The 17,750-nt window shown below is 40.5% G+C and overlaps 1 protein-coding gene across 1 annotated transcript in view; it reads right to left on the reverse strand.

Annotated features, from left to right (window-relative positions):
- Positions 1-17,750, reverse strand: part of Arhgap26 (Rho GTPase activating protein 26) — a gene marked incomplete in the record, with an annotated part of 431,142 nt that overhangs the window by 172,104 nt on the left and 241,288 nt on the right. The window contains 2 exon segments of the mRNA XM_013512302.1: positions 7,166-7,240; positions 11,125-11,190. Coding sequence (XP_013367756.1) covers positions 7,166-7,240; positions 11,125-11,190 — 141 coding nt within the window.

Genomic DNA, 17,750 nt, shown 5'->3' on the forward strand with positions numbered 1-17,750 from the left:
AGCCCTAGGAATTTTTAGAAGAATGCAAAAAATCAGGAAAAAAACATTAAAAAGGTAAAATATCTATGATATGATGTTTTCAGTTCTTCTGGGAAAATACCTGGGAGAGGAATAGCTGGATTGAGTGGGACCTCTAGTTCTAGTTTACTGAGGAAGTGTAATAGCTAAATTGTGGAAGCAACCCAAATGCCCATCCACTGAGGAATGAATAAAAAAGTTGTGATTTTTTACATAATGGAATATTACTCAGCTATAAAGAAAGATAATCTCCAGGCTTTTATAGGAAAATGGACACAACTAGAGTATACTCATAAGTGAAGGAAATCAGACCTGCATGTGAAAACAGCGTATTATCTCACCAGTGTAAGAACCTGAAAGAGTGAATAAAATCTAGGGGGTAAAATAAACATTGTGAGGGGCTGGGGATTTAGCTCAGCGGCAAAGTGCCTGCCTGGCAAGCGCAAGGTCATGAGTTCGGTTCCTGGTACCGGAGAAAAAACAAAAAAAAAACAAAACAAAAAAAAAAATAAACATTGTGAAAGGGTGAGGGAACTGCTCAAAAGGAAAGAACAAGTGGGATGAGGGAAAAGAGAATATGGGATGAGGGAAAAGAGAAGGACATATACATTTCTACTTATTTCCTTAGGGTTAATTGTTAGATGCTAAGTTGCTAGATCAAGATATATATATATAGTTTCAAGGCTCTTCATTGGTAGTCCCATGTTTGCTGTCAGCAAAGTCTGAGAGTGTCCTGTACCTCACAACCTGGCCCTGCTCTATATTACTTTTTTGCATATAAAATTTAAGCATTTAAAAATGTATTTCATTCTTATCTAAGTTTGTATTTTTGTAATTTTGGGTGAGGCTGAGCATTTTTCAAATGTTTATTGCCAACTTACAGTGCTTTTGTAACTTGCCTCCTATGTTCTTAGCCCAGTGTTCTGTATTTGTCTTTTGGTGGTAGTAAGTGCCTTTTAGATCTGAAAGCCATGTTAGCAGTGTTTCTTATCTGGATTATTATTTGTCTTGAACTTTTTTGGGTGCTTTTGTTTTTTGTCTTTTGGGTGTTCTAAATTTTTCTGAAGACCAGTCTTTTGATCTTTTATTAGATGAAATATGTTTTAAAAGATCCTCTCCTTTCCAAGATTATAAAAACCTTTTCTGTTACTGAAAATGTATATAAAAATAAAAGTAATTACAGTGAATTTATTAAAGGTGAAGGCTCTCAACATGGGACCCACATGCATCTTTTCATTTCATCTTCACATTGTTTTGGGGGGAGGGACTATTTTTACACACAAGGAAATGATTATTGTCTGATGGAAGGACAGGAACTGATCAAAAGGTCATAGGACAGTTCTACAAGGAGTAGTCAAAAGATACAGTGAATGTTTATTTATTTTTTGTTAAATTTTTAAAAAAAAACTTATTATACTAAAAGACATATTGCCAAGTATGATGGGATAAATGTGCTTGAAGTAAGGGTATGTATTTGAATATTTTAAAGGGAATTAAAGGCAACTTGTCTTTTATTTAATAAATTATTTAATCTAGACTTTCACCGTATTTTTAATTACCCCTCACCAACCAAACATTTATGGCAATATCTGTCAAATACAAAGCTTATGGTGTGTCCTCACCCACCTTATTCACTAATCTAGCACTATGCACCTGTGGGCTGTTTCTCAAAGTCAAAATGACTGTGAAAGGTAAACGTTTTGAGTGATTCAGAACATCCAGGCAGCCAGGCCAGTGCAACCAAAGACAGGCACAGTGATAAGAACAAGGGGATAAGTGTGTTTGAAGCGGGGCGACTATTTTGCGGGAGATTCATAGCAATGTGTCTTTTACTGTAATAAATCTGTAAAACTTTAAATGTTAATCATATTTTTCTATCATACCTTGTATGCTACTGGTGTCATTAATGTAACACTGCAGAGTACCTGTTTTCCTGTATCATTTAAATTCTCCTAAAGAACAATTTTCTTATGCACATATTGTATGAGGTGTTTTTATGAGCCTGCCTTTCCATTGGATGACACTTAGCAATAGCACTCACCATATTTTTGATGATACCTCATAAAGATACTCATGAAAGAGGACTTTCAGATCTGTTTCAAAAAGCAAGAAGGTTGAGATGAGTGTGTTCAAAGTAAGGGGGAGTATCTCGAAGGATATTAATGGCAATGTATCTTTTACTGCAATAAATAGTTCTCATTTAAACATATACCATGTATTTTGATCACCCCTTGTCTGCACAGTATGAGTGTGATTTTGTGAGCGTATTAATAAAGTATATGATATTTATTATGTTACAATCTTATACTATACAATACTATATTTAAAAAGATGATATGGTAAAATGATCTGATTCAATAGGGTAAAACAAAAATAAAAATTTTATCTCTGATTTGTAAATTTTATTTTCTTCTTTCTACTTTTATATTTCTGCACATTTTCTATAATGACCTTGTAACTTTTAATCAGAAAAAATAATTACTTAAAATATATGGAGTCAGGGCTGGGGATTTAGCTCAGAGGCACAGCACCTGCCAGGCAAGCACAAGGTTGTGAGTTTGATTCCTGGTACTGTAAAAAAAAAAAAAAATATGGAGTCACTGGGTGTGGTGGTGCACGCATGCCTATAATTCCAGCACTAAGGAGGCTGAGGCAGGAGGATCGTTGCGAGTTTGAGGCCAGCCTGGGCTAGAAAGTGAGTTCAAAGTCAGCCTGAACTGCATAGCGAAACCCTGTCTCCAAAAAGAAAAAACAGAAAAAAAAAAAAAAAAAGTCATGAGAAAGGAAGAGAGGCAGACATGCACGGAACAGGCATGTTTACATCTGATTGACATGTATAAAATAATGGGCTAAAATTTGGAAATATTTATCTTCACTTAATATTCAAGGGCGAAGACACAATACACAGAGAGAAAGGATTCTATTTGGGGGAATCTGCAAGTCTCCTTAGTCCTTTTCACTGTCCAAAGACTAACAGCCTCTGTTGCTAGGAGGAAGAGACCTAGGCTACTTTTTGGTCCTAACCAGAATCAAGAGCAGTACAACTGTGTTTGCTATGAGAAATTTGAGAAGGCCTTCTTAAGGAATCTTAATTAGTAAAACAAGCACAGTCTCAAAGCACAGACTCTCAAAGTCTTCTTCCAATCTGGGTCTCCCAGGGTATTAAGAGTACAAAAAATAAACTCATGATCAAAATTAGTCTCATTTTAATTCTAAGCCACACTTCTAATAATCAAAATGCAGTGTTCCACTTTTGAGAGCCTCAGCCGAATAAAACAATTCTTGAACAATGCCTAGCACATATAGGGTATTTAAAGGCTATATGTAATAAAGGAAGAGTGACTGAGAGGCCCACATGGAACCTAGGCATCTCAAGGAAAGGTTTTGCAGTCCCGCGCCCACATCTACTTTACACTTTTGGGTAACCCAGACCAATACCAAGCCCAACTGATGAAGGTATAAGGATATTCATGAAAGAGAAAGGAGACACCTCTGAGTGTGGGGCTCCAGCTTAATGCGTTAGATAGAACCTCAAATGCAAGGCTCAGACTTAACTGGTAGGGAGAAGCTCAGCTACCAATCTCATCTCTGGTCTTGCACTCTGGTCAACTCTCAGCTCTGGCTGGATCTCAGTTTGAATTCCAATCTATCTACAATATCTCCCGGCAGAGGTAGCTAGCCTTGTGATTTTCAGCCAATAGGTATTACTTTTTCATGACATCGCACAGATTATTTTCTCTATCCTAGAAAAACTGAGCAGGAGAAAAAAATATCTTGTTTGAGGGCCACTAAGCAAAGTGATAAAAAACAAGCTCCTTTCAAAGTCACTCTTTTGCTCAGCACAACAGAAGTAAGGTGGTTCTTTTTTAGATTAGCAATGTAGCCTAAAATGTCATATTTCTTTTCTCTAGTGTCACCTTACATAAGCATCTGTCATCTTTGAAATCTCTCTGCCCCTTCAGCTCCCCCACATTTGGCTAGTTACAAAATCTTGTTGGTTCTTTCTCTACAATCATTTTGAGCCTGTGCTTTTTTCCTGACCTCACACTAGCTGTTTGGGTAGGCCCTTGAGAGGGTACTCTCTGCCTAATTCACTGCAACTCTTCTTCCTCCATGTCTTTCTATGCCAAATACATAATATACACTCCACACTGCTGCTGGGTTACCCTCCTGAAGCTAGAATCTGACCCTGGCACATCTGTGTTAGACATACTTCTTTTCCATCAGCAGCCATTATTTCAGGAGAGCAGTCCTCCATCACCATCCTATTAATAATCTTGCTCAGCCCACAGGGATCCATGGACTAACCCTACATATACCCCACACCTTACTTCCTTCAAGAAAACAAAACAAAACCCAAACTCCTTAGCACAGTATGTAAGTTCTTCAACAAGAGACCACCTTAAATTTTTCAGCTTTAATTCTTTCCCAGCCTCAAGTAGTTCTTCAAATATTAAAATAATAATCATCAGGGAACTCCTACCTTCTGCTATAGCCACGGCATACCAATTTCCTCCTCCCATGCCAACTGCTAATAATATGCCCCAAATCTGATTTATTCTTCTACTTTCTCCTCTAGTCAGTCTTCCAGATCCATCTCTTCTTAAGTGCTAACATATTTTTACATGACAGCTTTCAGATGCATGCACACCTTACCCTAGCAGGATTCTGCAGAAAAGTATGAGCTCTTAATCGCTAGCATCTGACAATGTGTCCCAGAGAGCAGATACCCCATGAATGTTTGAAACTCTGTTCAGAAATAAAAGAGAGCCAACAACCTATTAGCACTTTTTTTTTTTTGGTGGTGGTGGTAGGAATGGAACCCAGGGCCTCAGGAATGTGCTAGCCAAGTGCTCTACCACTGAACTACATCCCCAGCTTGAACTGCATGTAGACTTTTTCTTCTGTTTTGCAGTACTAGAAATTTAACCCAGGGGTCTGCACATGATAGGCAAGCATTGTACCGTTAGGCTACATCCCTGACCCACTAGACTCTTAAGTCTTCCCTACATTAGAGTTTCTCAAAAATTAGCCATATCATTGTATGACCCAGAAATTACATGTTGGGTATTTATCCTACAAGAACAAATGCATGTTGTTATGGTCTGCATCTAAACTATCCCCCATAAGACCCATTGCATTGAAGACCTGGTCCTGAATGAAGCAATGTTCAAAGGCAGGGCTTTGGAGAACTGATCTGATCATGAGGCTGCTAACCTCATCAACTGAGTATGATCCACTGATAGGTCTTAGCTCATGGGTGATTAGGAGGCGGTGCCTATTTGAAGGGAGTGGATCATGGAGGAATGATCCTGGCACTGCCTCTGCAACCTGGCTCCTCCTCCTCTGGTTCTTTTGCCCTCTCTCTGCTCCCTGGGTGTCATAAGGCAGGCAGCTCTGCTCTGCACTTCTATTATGTCCCACCTCACTCCATGCCCACAGCAATGGAACGAGCCCACCAACTGAAACTGTGAACCAAAATAAAAACTTTGCATTTCAGGTTGACTTTCCCAGAGATTTTGTCATAGCCATGAAAAGATGACTAACATATTTCCACATATGCTCACACAGAAACCTGTATGGAAATAAAAACAAACGTTGGTACGTCTGGACAGTAGAATACTACTTAGTAGTTTAAAAAAAATATATATATATATACACACACACATATATATGTAAAACAAATTATTGTTAAATGAAATAAGTTCAACAAATCTTGAAAGAATTATGCTGACTAATAAAGAAAGCCAATTCCAAAAGGTTTGTATGATTCCACTTATATAACAATCTTGAAATGACAAACTTAGAGAAATGATGAACAGATTATTGGCTGCCAGGCTTAGGGATGGGGTGCAAGGGGGTGAGACCGATGAGTGTAGCCATCAAAGGGCATTGCAAGAAACCCTTGTGATAAAGGAAATGTTCTGAAGCTTGAGGCCTCAATGTCAATATCCTAGCTTTTGATGCTGAAATGGTTTTTCAAGATATCATATCATCGGCAGGAACTGGAAATGAGGCACAAAGGACATCTCCTTATGATTTCTTACAACTGTACAGGATCTTCAATCAGCTCAAAATATAAATTTAATTTAAAAAACTACAGTATATCCCAAGTCTGAACTGAAAAAGATACTCAGTGCTAAAACACCCCACGGTCACAGTTTTAAGTGGCAGATTTCCCTGTAACTAGTGGTACCACAGGGTTTTGCCCACAAGGGGCGAGCAGCTCTCTTAAAACAAAGGGAGAGAACAGTCATCTGGCCCAAGTGAGAGAAGAGGCTTTTCACATGTGAAAGCCACTTTCTAAAACTGGGATGGCAAAAATCCTAATAAATAACTGACAAAAGAACGATCCTTGCCCAGGACACAGAGCTAGAACCCCGAGTGATAGTCCATCGTCACAACTGCATGGCTGGGGCTACATGGAAATGAATAACAGCCGCTGACCTGTGAAATATGATCTGTTTGCCATTTAGATCCATGTGACTCACTGAGGCAGGCTGTGTTCATATCTAAAAATACAGGAAATCTGCAGCCTAAGCAAATTTGCCTCATGGGTTTTCTATTCAAATACTGCACATTTGGAGATAGTGGTTTTATATTTGTATCAGTCACTGGCAAAGGCAGTTTTCCTGCTCAAGTAACTAGGTCTAGGTTGATAACCTAGAAGCAGAGAGGATCAGAAGATTCATCTGCGAATATCCATTTTATCTGAGAGTTCAGTAACAGCAACATGCCCTCTGAAGTCCTCTACAGGACAGAATGATGCCCTGCTTTGGGCATAGGGTGTGTCCCACTAAATACCTGCCCCAAAAGAGAACAGAGGGACTCACAAGCTATTAAAGACTGAGTAGGGTGTGGTGGTTACATGAGTGATCAAGTGCCACTTGGATTGCCCATGGCTGAGGATACAGAGAGGATGTGGTGCCTGAGACCTGCTATTTTTTATCCTGTACAGTCTTACTCAAAACCTTTCCCAGTAATGCCCATAGTCATGACAACTGGCTAACAGGGCAGTGGAATTCAGGGCCTTAGCTCTTGGACACCCTGATTTCTTTCCTAGACACCAACACTACTCAGGGACACAGTGACTTTTCAGAGTGAGCTCCTCCAGAGACATGCCTGGAAGACTCCCTCCCACACTCACCCATCAGAACACTCAGCAACTTCTGCACTCTGGAGTTGACCCCTACGATTCGGTAGAGTCCTTGTTCATTGATCCCTGAAAAGAGAAACAAGGATGATTTAATTAGAGGCACGTCAGAACACGAGTCAGGCAGGGGGCCACATGCTCATTTTATTTTCTTCTTTTCATTTTCTCAGTCCTTCTAAAAGCTGCTCTAATTAAAGTCTGCTGTCACTCAGCTCAGCTCTTAGCAAAGGAGTGGGATTTGGTACAGCTGTCTAGGATTTCACGGGTGTGCTGCACACTTTGGCCCTCGCATTAGCTCAGCCATCAGAAGGGGAAGATACTTCCCTCTTCTCTTGCCAAATGCGCCCTCTGAAGACTTAAAAGATGAAAAGTGCATTCTTTTAAAGATGTCACATTTAACCACTTTTTAATTTTAGAAAGCCAAAGATGACATGATAAAAATCCATATAAAAGAAAAGACAAGGGCTGGGGATGTAGCTCAGTGGCACAAGTGCCTGCCTGGCAAGCCCAAGGTCCTGAGTTTGATTCCTGGTACCAAAAAAAAAAAAGAAAAGAAAAAAAAGGGGGCTGGGGATTTAGCTCAGCGGCACAGCACCTGCCCGGCAAGCGCAAGGTCGTGAGTTCAATTCCCGGTACCAGAAAAAAAAAAGAAGACAAATATTTTTATAATCTATTTTAGATATGGAATGAAAACAACATAAGGACATTTATAATTTTGAGGAACGTTAGCTAAATATTCTTTTTTAGAGAAGAAGACCACCTTCATTGAACCCAAGGAACTGTGCAGTTAAACTAGAAGGAGCTTACTTTTAAATATAGGAACAAAGAAACAAAAACTAACCCGCAGTCACACTTCTGATCATTTGAATGCACAGATGAAAGCATCACTGTACCATTTACAAGAGGCACAATTTAGATCAAGGATGTAAAATGATTCTTCTCCTCTTAGTCCTGCCTCATCGTATCTGACACCTTGGAAAGTACTGGTCTCCTGCTTCCTACCTTATGCCCCTGATATCCATTCTCTACAGCAAACTTCTGAAAGTGTAAATCAGTTCACATCACTTCTTATCCAACAACCTTCCAAGAGATTCCCACGGCATGTAGAATGCAAGTAAACCTCCTTACGATGGCCTACAAGGCCTGTCCTTCAGAGCTCCAGGCCACCTTTGACATTATCAACCACCCCACTCATGCGAATGTACTAACTTGGACCCCACCTCCCCAGCCTGTGCTCTAGAGCCCATTGGTCGCAAACTTGTTTTTTATAATCACTAAAAGCTCTAAAGGTTTACTACCACTGCTCTAACTATGTCCACTACCTGTCTCACTCTTTTCCCAAGTCTTTTCATCATGCAGAGTTTTCAGCTCAACCTCCTCTCTGATCGCTCATAGTGTCCCCACGGCCGATACTCCCAAGCATTTCCTTACTCCGTTTTCTTTTCTTTCTTATAATTAACAATGTCTGAAATTTTTTTTTTCCTGAATTTCTGAAGAAATATAAGAAAAGTCTGATTCTTCAGTATTTTCAGCACAACTTATACAGAAGAGGAACTAACGGATAAAAAGAATGGTCTGAAAGGATAGGACTTTACAGTAGAAAGTGTGTCAGCCTAAAGGCTTGAAAGGGCTGCAGTGACTCTACTTTTTTTTACCCTTATGCTTTCCTAGGACTTTACACAACCCTGGCTCCCACTGCTGGACAATTATTGATGAATTCTAGAGCGTGTGGGATATCTGTTCATCACTAGGTATTACAGATATGTGTGTTCATAAACACACTCTAGTAGAAAAATAACCACTTCCTTCAACTATATGTTCTAAACTGGTATTTAACTTACACTGTCCTTATTTCCTCTTTGTGCTAAATGAAAACTTTCTTCTAAGTTCAAATGTACCATTTTCATCCTTAGAGAGAAAGGAAGGGACAAGGAGGCAAAGGCTGTGACAGAAAACACATGCGTAATGAGCTTTGCTATTGCTTATTGCACATAATTTCTATCAGAAAACGTTGTCCTGAGCTACTGGTTTGGATATATCACAAATTCTGTCAACAGTTTTATATGTCAGTCTTGGTTGCTGAAGCCCGGGAGATAAACAGGTGGTCCACCACAGACAAAGGGATGAGCCTCATCGGGCACGGGGCATTTTGGATTCACGTTTGCCTGCATTCTTACTCTCTCTTGGTGAACTGCATACTCCTTTCTCATTCTCTTCTTTTAAAATGAAAAACAGGGGTTGGGGATTTAGCTCAGCAGCACAGCACCTGCCTGGCAAGTGCAAGGTCGTGAGTTTGATTCCCAGTGCCGGAAAAAAAAAAAAAAAAAAAAAAAAAAAAAAAAGAAAAACATATTTAAACTCGTGCTGAAAAACTATCTTAACGATACATCTAGAAACCACAGTTAAGACAACTAGATAAAGATAGTCAAAGCCAGCAGAGAGAGTCGCCTGTAATACAAGGACAAACTGCACAACTGGATGCGCTTTCTCCTGGCCACTCCTAGCACAGGCTCAGAGTAGGTTCCTGTCCTCATTTCATGTACATAATTAAGAAAGTGTTGAATACAATTTTAGTGACTCATAGATATTTTACTGCATAGATGAGCCACTGCTGATTTAACCAAGTTTCGAGACATTTGGCCTGATTCTCACTTTGCACTTCAGCCACGCCACTGTGTAAACATCCTTATGCTCAATCTGGCCTACATCCTTACTTCTTCAAGATCAGTTCCCACTTACTTCGACTTTACATTCTCTGGGTATATTGTATGTATTTTTTCCAAGCTGCTTTGACTCTGTTGAAGGGAGACGTAACAGAAGGAAGCAAATATTTTAAAAAATGCTTCCACACATTAAAATAATTCCTTTGAAAAGAAAATCTTTTGCTAGGATACATAGGTGCAAAGGCTCAAAAAGAGATTTCTTCCTCCTTCTCTATTCAATGCTTTATAGTCTTTATTTAAAAAGAAGTTTTGTAAAAGAAGTTTTGTATTTCTCTACTGGTAAGAGTTATGGACCATGCTTTAAAAGAAAGAATTTCTTTTAAACAAATAAAAAAGGCTGGTAGGTGTAGAGCCTGTAGAATAAATAAGATTTACATCTCTGATAAGAGTACAAATCAGATCAGTAGCAAGATGGTTAACAGTTCTTCTCAGAGCACAAGAGACCAGTACACTCTAAGCTCCACACTGTCAGGACTCTCCTTTGTGGCAGTGTCCGAGGAGAGACCACAGGGGTGAAATAGCCTCCTAATCTCGGGGTCCTGCGCCTGTGGGCCCTAGAAAGGTCACTGTGTAATGGGCCTGACTCCTCTGTGTGAAGGGTTCCCTGGGGACTTGCTCCTAGCATGGGGTCCTCAGTCTAGGGTCACTGACTCGAAGACCTGATTCACAGCACAGGATTCTGGGGCCTATGAATTAAACAGGAAATAACTGCACCTTTATTTTCACTAAGCTATAACTGACATGATACATTTCCTTCCATTTGTAACAAATCACAGTAGCATTAGCAGTACCCGCCACTTGGTCAGAAATCACAGACATTTTCAAAACATGCCACACTTGTTACAGACAGCTTGAAATATCAGTGCTTCCAGTTATCAGATCCACCACATCTTGCGAAAGAATTTGGTAACAAAGAAATTGGTACATTACTGTACCATCACAATTGTGTTTTTAAGTATTTTAATAGCTGAATTTCAGTAATTTCCATAAGGCTGTGTATTTTATATGTATGAATTTAAAATATTCTTTTGATCAGCCAAGGAAGTCAATGACACAAAATAGCTCGAGAATCCCTGCTTCAGGCCAATGTGGCCTATGGAAATACACTAATAATGGCACTAGGGGAATTCATGAGTCACTGAAAGTTGGCAAACAGCAGGTAGCTGGTCTACTGCCTCACCAGATGCGTGACCTGCCCTGAGAACAATGCCAACCGTGAGCCCACATTACCTCTGGTTTCCACAGCATGGATGCACTTCCTGATAATGCTGAAGCCGATGCTGTCCAACTGTGCAGCTGAAAGAGCAAGAGGAGGGTGGTCAAGTTACACTCCCACAAATTAATCTCAGAAAAATGCTCGACCGATCCATAGTGAGACAATTCCATGGTGCGGTCACATGTGCTTTAATTCTTCCTATGGTAACGATAAAAAACAAAAAATGTAAGCAATTATTACGAAATAGCTGGCGCTGACTGATAACTCACCATATGCCAAGTACACACTGCAAGTTTTATGTGCATTATTTTATTTAGTTCTCAAAATAACTTCGAATTATAGGAACCTGCAACATTATCCTCCATTTATAGCTGAAGAAACTGCAGCATTGAGCAATAGGTATCTTTAAACTAGAGCAGTAAGGCCAACAGTGGTCTCCTTCAAAATGCAAAACTTAAGTGATCTATAAATGCTGGGTATGTGCTTCATATAAATTACCTCACTTAACCATAGGAAGTCCTCCAGAATGATACCATCATCAGCCCCGTACTATAGATCAGTGGTGGTGAACCTATAGCACGCATGCTCTAGCTGGCTATTTGTGTCAACTGAAAGCTCTAAAAAGCTCTATACCACACCATCGCTGTAGTATAGATAAAGAAACTGGGACCTGGTGAAGTTAACATCTCGGTCAAAGTTGCAGGGTTAAAATGTGGAGACTTGCTCCAGAGCCCATATCACCAAACTGCCTCATATGCGACTTTCAGTTAAAGCATAATCCTGCTCAGGAGACTAGGGGAAAGTAAAAATGGAGACAGAAACAGCAGAGAGAGGGAGAGAGAGAAAGAGACAGAGAGAGGGAGGGAGGGAGAGGGAGTGGGAAGGAAGGGGGACAGAGAGGCAAGGAGAGAAGAAGGGAGGGGAGGAGGGAGGGAAGGAGAGACACTGAGATTCAGAGGAAAATTAAAGCCACGAATGAAGAACACCCTGAGGAAGAAGCACTAAGGCACAGAGCCATTCCTCCACGTGGTAAATCAGTAGGTGGTGACAGCCTTCTCCATCTGCTTCAAAACCCTGTAAGGTCACTTAGAAAGTAAATGATCCACATCAGCAACTTTTTCCACAGCAAGAACCAGTTTCTAAAGCAATCCAGAGGCTGCAAATCTACCAAAACTCAACCCTAGTGATAAAATGCATGTGGCAGTCTTTGAGAATGGGTTCATCTTTGACCTTAGGGTACTGGGCAGTGATATTCTCCAGCTTCCTGCTCAGAGTGAAGAAGGAATGGTACCGAGTAGAAAAGCAAGAATTTACAAGTGATGTATGATCATCCAGGCCAAGCAACAAACTTGTCATACATGAGATCAGAGCAGAACCTAAACTCATCCTGGAATTTACCCCAATGAAATCACTCTCTAGCCTGTATATGGGTGAACTCAGATTGAACAAAGACTTTAAAAATATTTTTATCCAAAATCAAACTAAAATGCAATGTTAACTGGCCCAAACTTTGGTTTCCAAAGTGAAACAACTCCTGTATTTCCGTCCTTACCTATTGCTTAGTGATACTTATTATAAAAACGCTCAGCCTCTAGGGTAATAAGTAGCAAAAGAGAAGCAGGAAAACAATGTTCTTTTCCCTCAAAATTGCCTGCTATCCAAACCATTCTTCTTATTCCTCTAACACAGTAAGGAGCCTACTAACTCAATCCTACTTTCGGTATGAACCAGTATTTAAGCTGCAAATAGTGATACAGTATATCAAGTTTTCTGACAGGAAATTGCAAGCCAGACTGAGATAATTTTTCCAAATGAAACTCAATTAACCCCTGCAGTAAATATTTTCAAAAGCAGTAACAAGATTTAACACACAAGCCAAATGCCTGTTGGAATGCGAGGAAGAATTTTTTGTTTTAAATTAACAATTTTATTGATATAATTCACATACCATGAAATGTCCAGTCATTTCTCCGACATTTACAAAGCTATGTACTAATCATCATTAACTCCTGAACATTTTGTTCCCCACCCAAACAAAACAAAACAAGATCACACACACTAGCAATCATTCTCCATTTTGCTTCCCCCCACCCCCGCTGGCAACCACAAATCTCCTTTCCTTCTTTGTAGACTTGATTATTCTATATACTTCACATATACGAAGTCATAAAATGTGTGGTCTCCAATAGCTACTTCCTTCACTTATTATGTTTTCAAGGTCCTTCCTTGACCTTGAATGGCAACAGTATTTCATTCCCCTTTGACAGAGAAATGGATAAAGAAAACGTGGTATTTATACACAGTGACTACTACTCTGTCATAAGGAAGAATAAACCTGAGCCATTGGTAGGAAAATGGATGCACCTTGAGTCCATAATGTTAAGTGAAATGAATCAGACACAGAAGCTTAAATACTGTGCAGTTTCTCTTGTATGAGAAACCCAAAATGTCAATAAAGGCCAAAGTATAAGATAAAGGAAGTAGGAAAACTGATCTTTTACAAATGGGAAGGGGATCCAGAGGCAGAGGGAGGGGAGGGGGAAGAGGAGAGGGGATGGAAAGGGACTTGAGATGTGTTATGGATATGTGCCAGCCCCCACGAGGTGTAGTCATCCTGGACTGTAAACACGTACTACTAACAAATAAAACCTGAAAGAAGGACTTCATAACACTCCATGGTATGTATACACCACTTTTCATTCATCTATTAGCTAACAGACATTTGAGGTGTTTCTATTTTATGGCTATTAGACTAATACTACTCTGAATAACTGTGTGCAAGTCTTTGTACAAACACATATTTTGATTTCTCTCACATATATACCCATAAATGGAACTGCTGGGTCATAGGATAACTCTATGATTAACTTTTGAGGAAACTACCAAGTTGTTTTCTAAAGTAGTTGTACTGCTTTATACTCTGACCAGCAATGGCTAAGGGTTCCAAGTTCTCCATGTCTTTGCCAATGTTTGTTACGGTTTCTTGTAGCCATCTTCACCCTTGTCAAGAGGTGGTTTTAATTTGCATCTAATGGTGCCGTGACTAATGGTGTTGGCCATCTTTCACACACAGGGGAGTTCTATTCCTTTATCCACTAGTAAGAACAGAACCTGATGGAAAGTATTTGTAGACAAAAAATTACTTTTTCTGTTTAAGAAGGTGCCCAAAACATTTATAGCAATGATTCAGAAGATGGTTGAAGCCTTTTAGTTTTTCTTTTGAGAAGTGCTTCAGAGAATCTTTTCAAAGGGATGACAGACAAAGAGAGAAATAAGTGACATTTTGCACAGGCTCTAGGGGGCTGCTGAGATTTATCTCAGACTTCCATGTTTTAGAAGGAAGTCTGTCAACACTGTCTTGTTGTAGGCACTGGTGGACTTTGTCCTGGATAAAGACCATTTCCTTCACCCCATAAGCATGGATAAAAGTTTTGAAAACCTGGAAAGAACTTGGCAACAAACAGATACAGAAATGGCTCCCGTGGTCAGAAGATAAGCCACCAGCCCAACTAGCAGAAAAACTAAAAGCAGAGTTGGATAGTTTTGCAGATGCAGATAAGTTCTTGGACCTATTTCTTACATAGGAAGCGAGGAAGTGGGATCTTTTTCTAGGTAAGTGATATACAGTGGAAAAGAATATAATCGAATATTTTAATAGGTCCAAAAAAATTAAACTGCACCAATCTTCATTAACTACGATTACTTCTTTTAGAAAATGGCAAAACAAAACCTCTACACTTGGTCACCGAATAAATGTAAATTTTAGGGTTTCTCCAATTTCTTTCAAGTTAGCAAACCCCCTTATATAGACTTACACATAAAACCTTATGCTTTATACACGTAAGACAGCATTTATCAGTAACCTTAGTTGTCTAAATTCAAATGCGTATAGTGTTTACAAACTGTAAAGCCAAATATAAACAACTAAAAGGAACTCTGTTAAACTGTACTGTATGCAGCTGTATACTGTCAACATTTACAGTTCAGGAAGCAGGTAAAACTGTGTTAAGAAATAAAATCCATGCCACACAAGAGTTCCCTAACAAGGTATTCAGGAAATACAATTTAGCAGTCATTGTTCTAAATCTCTAAACTAGAACCGGTACAAGTTACTACATTATCCACTGCCCATCACCCTGGCATTTCTCCATCTCTCTCTGTCTCTTAGAAACACACACGCACGCGCGTGCGCGCGCGCACACACACACACACACACACACGGAGGGGGGTTGACTTCTATCTTCATGAACTTGACTTTCTTGCTGACATCGTGATTAGATTACTAATCATTAACAAGTACTTTACCATTTAACACAGACTCGGTACTACTAACATGATAGGAACTACAGTGCACATGTAACCAGATCACTGGTCCTATCTCTGTCCACTGGGTACATAATCTAAGGCAATTGAGATCTCCCACTCTGAAAAGTGAATTCTCACTAAAAGATTTAGAACACTGTCACCACCAAGCCAGTCTGCAAATGACAGAGAAAGTAGCCTGCCAGATGGAAGTTGCTGTCCTTAATCCCCTCAAGCAGGTGATTCAGCTCTTTCACTGAGCCAAGGCTCAGAAAAGGTCAGGGATTTATTTGCAATTTCTGTATCCTTATAATCTCCAGAAATAATCTCTCATTAAGTATCTACTAGGCTTGCATTATTCCCCTACTTTGACTTGCAATGAGTTGCTGCAGGCTCTGCCTCCCAGGACTGACGTTCCCTGTCTTGCAGATAAAATGTGGACTGACTTCTCTTCTTCCCTTGGCTCAAGTTCAGCTCTGCCTAGGTTTACACTCAGGCAGCCCAAACTATTGTCTTAAAATGAATGGTGGCAGGGCACACCAAAGACTCAGGCTCCCAAGTTACAAATGTGCATCCTCTTAACTTTCATGTCAGTGCCTGGAGCCTTGTTCTGTCTTTCTTTTTAGAGGAAGGAAAGGCGATGGCTGCACAAGCCCACGTTGTCAAAGCTCTGTGGAGAATGTGAGGACACAGGAGAGATGAGTGTGTGCTTGGTTAACTTGAGGAGTCTCATAGCAAACTGCAGAATGGCAGAAAGATGCCTGACAGGTTTGAGGTCATCATGCTAGAATATGAGCTCCAGGAAGAGAGAAGCAGATAATATCCAGACACTGCCTGTTTCACTGCAAAGGGCTGAAAACAACACCACATAATAATGAGCAACCAAATGCTTTTCTCACCTAAAAGAAGGAGGCTGGTATTCTGGGCAAAAAGACAAAGGCCCTGTCATGCTCTGCAGCTTTTAGTCTCTCACCTGAGATACCTTTCCCTGGTTCTTTTCCCCCTTTAAAAGAACTGAGGTACAGGGGTGGTGGTGGTATGCCAGCAATAACAAACCCATGAACAGCAGCCTCAACACTGCTTCTCTTCTACCTCTTCTATGCAAAGTATTACAAAGTCCCTCAACTGCATCTCCTAATATCTCTCAGTGTTGTCCAGTGCTCTCCATCATCACCATCATGATTCTGGTTCTGCCTCTGCCACCTGCTGCTGGGATGATTGCAACCCCCGGCTCCCAGCTAGTCTGTCCTCCCCCATGTAATGTGCATGCGGTCAACAAAATCAAACCACACCCCTGCCTTCTCTCGGTCTCTGAGGGCACACAGCAGGATCAGCCACATCCTGGACAGGACCCTCTGGAGCCCGCATGGCCTGGCCCGAGCCGTCCCTCCAGCCCCTCGGCTACCACTCTCCTGCTCTCAGCACACAGCCACACTGGCTTTCTTTCAGAGCATCCAATGGGCCACGCTTTCCCTCAAGACTTTGAGCTCTGGATCTCACCTGAGTCTCTTGGCTCAGGTCACACAGTTCTCCCCTCAAGTGTCATTTCCTCGAAAAGCTTCTCCTGACCCTCCCCCCCACCGAGGATAGTACCACCATGTTGGACTTGGACTAAGCACCATCAATCTCTTTCAGATTGCAGTGCTGCAAGTTTAAATTTACTTTGAATCTGCGGAGAAAATGCCTATCTAGTAAAATAGAATAGGCAATGATGAAGAATATATACATATATTTCCACTATTATATCTCTCACTATGTACTATGGTCTACAGTACTGGACATGAAATGACACTGTAACTTTTCAATTTAGATTCCTGGGCGGGTAAATCAGTGACTGGATGATAGAGAAGGTTGTGAGGAGCAGTGTGGGGTAGTCAAAATGACCCTTCAAATTCCAAATTATATAAACTCTGTGAGGGTAGATAGTTCTTTAAGCTTCTGATCCTCGGGGTTTTTTTTTTTTCATCTTTTGTGAGGATATAAAGGTTAAATAAAGAAATGAATGGCCTGATCTAACCACTTCCTTCCTTCCTTCCTGTATTAACACAAAGAGGTATTGCCCCCCTAGCAGTACAGCCCCAAGAAAATGTCTAAGAGAAAGGAAAAGCAAAAGCTGTACAGACCAAAATACAAAACAGAGGAGCCAATATTAAGTTTCAGTTTCCCTGGACCTCTAGAAATCCTTTGCCTGGACGCAGGTGTTACTGTTACTGAGCTACACGAGGCCGGAAGCGGAGAATGACGGGCATGTCCACACTGCACTAACAAGGCCACAGTGATAGCAGAGGCTGAGAGTCAAGGAAACCCCTAGAAAGGAAAAGGATTCCCCCAAAGAGCT

Source organism: Chinchilla lanigera, unplaced genomic scaffold (genome assembly GCF_000276665.1).
Source record: "Chinchilla lanigera isolate Chin_1 unplaced genomic scaffold, ChiLan1.0 scaffold00014, whole genome shotgun sequence".
NCBI lineage: Eukaryota > Metazoa > Chordata > Mammalia > Rodentia > Chinchillidae > Chinchilla > Chinchilla lanigera.